We start from the raw sequence: 6,737 nt of genomic DNA, 5'->3' as shown, positions 1-6,737 counted from the left end.
TCCTACGAACCTAAATCCCAAAACCCCTAACAAACTCCTGCCTACTACCCCTAAACCTACCCCACAAGCTAACCTTCAGGATGGCCAACCCGCTCCAGGCTGCCCACCCCCACTAGCCAAAAACCCGCCTCCACAAGAACAAAGGCACCCGTCCTAACTGTGGCGAACCTACGAAAGAAGCAGCGCCTAGAGCACCGCAAAATAAAAAATCCACAAAATGAAATAAAAAAGAGGGAGGGTGGGTGGGGCAAAACAAACCTCCCTTCTAGCCTCCCGCTACGCAGTTCCCAACCGCCAGCCTGCCTCCCTTATATCCCTTCCTCTAATCAGTCCCCACCTGCTGTCTGATTCTCGCGCGAACCAACCCAGGCAGAGACCGGCTCGCGCCTGGCTCTCCCTGGGTCCCCCCTCGCGCAAGAAATCAATGTCCACACCTCTTTAGGAGCAAGAAAGGCCACTTTATTTTAGGACAGGTGCATCATCAATTCCATAAACACATTCATTATTTATTTATTTACATAATTCAACTCTACAGTGATCCTACGAACCTAAATCCCAAAACCCCTAACAAACTCCTGCCTACTACCCCTAAACCTACCCCACGAGCTAACCTTCAGGATGGCCAACCCGCTCCAGGCTGCCCACCCCCACTAGCCAAAAACCCGCCACCCAGGAAAACCTTTAGCGTTTTCCTGCCCCACCAAATGGAAAGGAAGGAGCACACCACAACTGCACTTGAAGAACTTTGCTAATCAAATCCCTGAGTTCAAGAAGGTAAAAGGATATACCCAAAGCAAAGAGATGCACACCGTCCTCACAAAATAGATGATGTTCAGAGACTTTCAAATGGTAATGATCTAAACAGTATATACCCCAATGATGACAAAACAATCGCATTGTTCGGTTGACTTTCCGTCGAGCCTTTTCCAGGGCGGAATGGTTCCTCGCCCCACACCATTGCAAACGAGGCACAAACTCAGTCCATATCAGCATGGTGCTCACCCATGTGGTTTTGATGATTTCCAGGTCTTGCTTCATCAATTTCAATAAAGTCAAACCAGAGAGAGAAACTAAGTCATTCTCCCCCAAATGCAGTACCAGGAGATCCGGAGGTCCCCCCAAACACTGTGAAACCAAAGCGGCCAAAGCGGGAAAAAGCCCGCCCCAGCGCATGCCCCCTGTGCCATGCCAGGAGACTTCGTGTGTCATGCTGTTTAGACCAAGAGATCTCCCACAAAGCTGACTGGCAGCGGCTAAAGCTGCCCTTTTAACAAAAGAGTGCCCCAGTATCCACACCCTCCGTTTGGATCCGGTGACTGATGACCAAGGACCTAGGAGAAAAAGAAATGTTAGACAAGCAAAATGTACTATTTTCTCACATATTTTTCACAGCATTTGGAACGCCAACGACCAATGCGGCGAATTTGGGACCAGTCCCACCCCAAACGAGCGGCCTCCGTCGCCGCACCAATTCTGAATGAATGGGTACCAAACTGAACAGGATCCTTCCCCAGACGCAACAAAACCTTGCGTAATACAGCCAACAACTGAGATGCAACAATGGGACTACCATCGGCGTGACAAAAAATGGGCCCCGGGAGAAAATGTTGGGAGGACACAAACACTTCCCATTCCCCAACCGGGCAACATGCAGAGACACCACTCCTGCCAAGGAACACCCACTTACCCCTCCCCATCTGGTCAGTTTTGGACGCCCGCAGCCACAGCCTCAATCTGTCGCTTTCAAACACCACCTCACTGCTGGACATACCTACCCTGCCCCGCAACCCCAGCAACTCCGAAGCCCGAAATGCCCCAAAGAACAACCAGACAAAACACAAACGAAATTTGGCACACTCAAAAGCATCGTGGCAACACACCTCCAGTTCCGGCAACATCAACTGTAGCAACTCAAAAGTCGCAGGCTGCCGTAGCTGCTGACCACCAGCCCGAAGCCTAGCCAAACCTTTCAACACCTTCCGAACCAACACCCCCCCAACAGGATCCCTTCCCCACCAAAGCTGCCCATAAAAAGAAACCCCAGCCAATTTGCCAGAAATGGTATTGGGCGAGAGGCCCTTATCCGCTAAATGTAAGACAAACTGTAAGATGCATTGTTCATCTGACAAACCGGCCCTGATCGGCCCCTTTAACTCCTTACCAAACTGCAGAAACTCATTCCAGGCCTTCACATAACCCCGCCTTGTGGAGTCAGCCACTGAACTTTCGACCAAGTGGTGTACCCTCAATCCCCCAGGTCCCATACGTACTGCGGGATCGCTGTCGGTTCCAGGTCCGCCCCAGGAGCTAACTTGCGGAATTCGGACCACTGAAAGCGAGACAAAGAGTCAGCGATGCAATTAGAAGTACCAGGAACATGCCGTGCTTTAAAGACAATATTTAATTGCAGACACCGCAGCATGAATGCGCGCAGGAGCCGCAAAACACGCAAGTCACGAGCCTTCTGGTGATTGACAAGGTGTACTACTGCCAAATTGTCCACATGGAACAATACGGAGCGATTCTGAAACTCCTCCCCCCATAGATACAAAGCAACCAGCAGCGGGAAGAGCTCCAGAAACGCTATGCTGCGACCCTGTTCTTTCCAGTGCGCCGGCCAGCCAGCCGCACACCATCGACCGTCCCAAAATACGCCGAAGCCATGAGCCCCCGACGCATCCGTGAACAACTGGACTTGCCACACCATGTCCTCATCCGCAAAAAACAAGGACACGCCATTGAACTCCTGCAGGAAACGAAGCCAGACAGTCAAATCAGCACGTACAGCAGTGGTAATACGCACCCGATGATGTGGGAGGCGTGCGCCGGACATGGATAGACCCAAACGCCTACAGAACGTCCTGCCCGCCCGAACAACACGGCACGCGAAATTGAGGTACCCCAAAAGCTTCTGAACGGTCCTCAAGGCGACTTTCCGCTCCCCCAAAACCAGATGTATGAAGGCAGACATTTCTTTCACTTTAGCCGCAGGCAATCTCGCCACCATGGACAAAGTGTCAATTTCAATCCCCAAGAAAGTCAGGGACGTACAGGGACCTTCCGTCTTGTCCGGCGCCAATGGAACGCCCAATTCCTCTGCCATATCCTGAAAGATGGACAAAGCCGACTGACACTGCCCAGAATGACCCACCCCAATGAAAAGAAAATCATCAAGGTAATGACAGACCAGGACATGTCCACTGACAAAAGTGAAGCGCCACTGAAGAAATGTACTGAATGTCTCAAAGAGGGAACATGACACTGAACAGCCCATGGGCAGCACCCTATCCACGTAGTAACTACCATCAAAATGCATCCCCAACAGACCGAAATCACAAGGATGGATGGGCAATAGCCGGAAAGCCGACTGAATGTCGCTCTTCGCCAGCAAAGCCCCAACACCGGCCGTGCGCACGAGCCGTAAGGCATCGTCCACTGAAGCATAATTGACCGTGGAGTCAGCTGGATCAATGAAATCATTAATGGATGTACCTTCGGGCCAGGACAGGTGATGGATAAGACGAAACTCCCCCTCCGCCTTCTTGGGCACCACACCCAGGGGTGAGACAATCAAGTCAGGCAGAGGACAAGTCAAAAAAGGACCAGCAATCCTACCCGCTGCAAGCTCGGCATCCAGCTTTTTCCGCACAACATGCGGACTCTCTTTTGCCGACTTCAAATTGTCCGACCACCTGCCCACCCTGGGTCCCTGATACCCAATCCGAAACCCAATTCTGAAACCCCAAGACAAAATCTTAGCGGCCTCAAAATCAGGATACTCCACCAGCCAGAGATCGAGAACATCCTGCCTAATAGGAGTAGGAGCCCTTGTGAACAGACTGCTGCGGCTGTCCCCTACCCCCTGAACCCCGTCCTTCATCACCCCACCGCTGTCCAGGAAAACACTGGGTGAGCGCATGCTTCCCCCCACACTGCGAACACTCATGCTTATACCTGCAAACTGGTCGGTTACAGGAACCCCTGTTAAAATGCCAGCATGTGCCGGAGGCGGATGATTGACCTCTGCCCCAAACCCCCGCCCCAGACTGAGCGGGGCGAGCTGCAAAGGGCCGATAGTACACTGGCTGCCCGCTAGCCGTGTGGGTCGTAGCAGGCGGATTCGCCGATGCCATCCATTGCAGCCATAATTCGGAATCAACCTCACCCCATGAACGCTCAGGAAACGCGCTCATGCGCGCCCTGAATTCGTCATCATAGGACAACCAGGCAAAGCCTCCAAAGTAACTGTGAGCCTTGCGTATGACATCTGCATATTTAAACATGTCTATTGCCTTCTCTGGATGACGTTGGCAATAAACGCTGGCATAAATAAGAAATGCCGAAGTCCAATTCTCTATTGACTTCGGGACACGAGGCCTCCGAGCCAATTCTAGTTCCTCCTCTTTTGACCCTTCTTTTGCCTGAACATCCCTATGGAGAAGCCGAAAAACATCCACAAATGCCCCAGACCATATCAGATTCTTCGTTTTCTCAGACAAATGGGACCCCAAAGGCATTCCCACCCCAGAATAAGGCAACTTTTTCGGTAGGATACTATCCTCCGTGACCCGTGTGGCAGCCACCCCGCCAGCCCCCGCTGTAGAAACTTCATTTGCAACTTGCACAGTAGAAACATTCGAAAGTACAGGCCGCTCAAGCCTCGGTGCCAGAGCGACTCGCTCAACCACAACCCCATCACCCGTACCAATAGATCTTGTACTCTTAACAGGGAGACTCTCCCTAGGTTGCCACACAGACCACCACCCAGTCTTACCTCTCGGCAACTGCTCCGGCTGTTGCAAGACAGCCCCACGATCCCTCTGTGAAGGTCCCGACCTCACTGCCCCTCGTACAGCTGCATGGTCCGCACTAGACTCCTGCAAAACACGAGAAACAGTGGGTTGCCCCAACCCACCCCCTTTGGCCCGTGCTGCCAAAAGCCCAACATCTTTGTCTCTCAATTCCCCTTCTTCCAACTCATCATCATGAAAACTCCCACAGAAAGCTTCATCAGAAAATGCAACTTGATCACTGCCACTGGGCATAGCCCCATCACCAATACCCCCATCATAAAACTGCCAGTCAATGTTTTGAAAGCTGTGTGCACTGAAAGCTGTAGAAGAGCTATCCGCTCCAGACAGCCCCCCTGTAAGCCCACCACTGGAAACAGCCGTGTGGACAGTTCCCGGGCCTGTAGAAACAGCCAACAGCCGCCCAGCCGAAGGCGCAGATTGAAAACTGCGGCCGCTCGAGCCAGACAAGGAAACGGTCCCAAAAACATTGTCCCCTAAAGCGGAACCGCAATCACCCCCCGACGCCAGACCATGGACACCCCCCGACCCAGCCTCAGGACCACCCAGAAGTCCACCTGGACGACCCCTAGGGACCGGGAACAGTGCCTGACCAGTAGCCGGGGGCGCCCCCCTGTGCAGCAAACCCTTACCACCCGGGGTCGAGGACGTGGGGGGGGGAGGGGGCCGGGAGCCAGGAGCACCAGTGGCAGCAGCCTTGGTGGCCGAGGGGGGCAGCATGGTATGTGCAGCACCCACCGAAACCACAGCAGGGGCCGGGGACGGGGCCTCAGGGGGGGGGGTGCCGGCAGCGCGGCAGGAAGATACCTGGCATCAGCCTCAACCGGAGGAGGAGGGCCAAAATTGTGGGGAGGAGCAGTAACAGGCCCCGGCGTGGCAGGAGAGAGCAGAAAACACTGCCCATTAAGCCACAAGAATGGGGAGACCCCATCCGTCAAAGGCGGCACCGTGGGGAAAAAGTCGAAAGGCACCGCAGCAGGGGGAGGGGCTTGCAAGCGCCCATGCGAATCCAAGCTTCGCCCACGCTTGGGTTTGGGGCCCGCCTGCGGCTTCCCCAACTTCCCTGGTGCCATCCCGCCTGGGCGCGGAGCCTGCCGGCCCACCGAACGCCCCCGCCTCCCCCCGGGCGCCCCTCGTGCACCAGCATCGAAAAACGGTAAATCACATACCTGCTGGAGGGCGCCCGGGTCACACGGCGGGGGTTCTGCATCTACGGCGGGCAAAACAAGCCCAGGCCCGTCTGCCGGCATGGCCGCCTCGCCGTCTTCCTCGTCCTCAGGGCCCGGCGATAAACACGCCTCCACTGCCCTGGAGACGCCCTCCGAAGCCTTGCGAGGGGGGCGGGCCATGCCGACCCACGCTTCCGCCGGGACACCCGGCCGTAGCAAGTCTTCACGCCCTGCCGCACAAAGGATTTGCACAGCCCTCCGGACCTCCGCCGCTTCCTCCATGACCAAGGACAAAGGTAAACCACGAGCGCCGCAAAACAAACCTCCCTTCTAGCCTCCCGCTACGCAGTTCCCAACCGCCAGCCTGCCTCCCTTATATCCCTTCCTCTAATCAGTCCCCACCTGCTGTCTGATTCTCGCGCGAACCAACCCAGGCAGAGACCGGCTCGCGCCTGGCTCTCCCTGGGTCCCCCCTCGCAGTAAAACAAGACTGTCTGGTGTACTATTGAGGCACCATCTCTAGGCTAAGTTACTACCCAGTTGCTGATAAGGTCACTGCTGTCAGAGACAGGTATATGATTGCCTCTCCTCATTGCTTCCTTTGGTTCTGGCCCCAGAGCAGTGACTGTGTCCATGGGGCCGATTACGAGATTGGCGGTCCAACCGCCAGACCTTGACCACCGGCCCAGCCCGAAGGCAATGCACACAGTGCGCGCAACATAGTGCAGGCATAGGGGGGCACAACATGTGCCCGCAG

The 6,737-nt window shown here is 54.9% G+C and overlaps 1 protein-coding gene across 1 annotated transcript; it reads right to left on the bottom strand.

The window, feature by feature from the left end:
- Positions 1 to 681: 681 nt before the first annotated feature.
- LOC147698600 (uncharacterized) lies at positions 682 to 6,160 on the bottom strand. The gene is made up of 3 exons (XM_086936259.1): positions 5,981 to 6,160; positions 4,775 to 5,618; positions 682 to 1,331 (listed from the first exon to the last, which is right to left on the bottom strand). The coding sequence occupies exons 1-3, from the start codon at positions 6,158 to 6,160 to the stop codon at positions 682 to 684; spliced, it is 1,674 nt and encodes a 557-aa protein (XP_086792385.1).
- Positions 6,161 to 6,737: the final 577 nt, after the last annotated feature.

Source organism: Lissotriton vulgaris, chromosome 8 (genome assembly GCF_964263255.1).
Source record: "Lissotriton vulgaris chromosome 8, aLisVul1.2, whole genome shotgun sequence".
In the NCBI taxonomy this organism is placed as follows: Eukaryota; Metazoa; Chordata; class Amphibia; order Caudata; family Salamandridae; genus Lissotriton; species Lissotriton vulgaris.
This window is presented reverse-complemented; position numbering and strand designations above follow the sequence as displayed.

Bases quoted from the DNA above. Each gene is read 5' to 3' on its own strand.
- LOC147698600 (XM_086936259.1), bottom strand. From the start codon at position 6,160: ATGGCCCGCCCCCCTCGCAAGGCTTCGGAGGGCGTCTCCAGGGCAGTG. The intron at 5,619-5,980 runs GTATGTGATTTA...GGCTGATGCCAG, and splicing joins ACCCGGGCGCCCTCCAGCAG to GTATCTTCCTGCCGCGCTGC. The intron at 1,332-4,774 runs GTAAGACTGGGT...TTTTTCTCCTAG, and splicing joins GCCGGAGCAGTTGCCGAGAG to GTCCTTGGTCATCAGTCACC.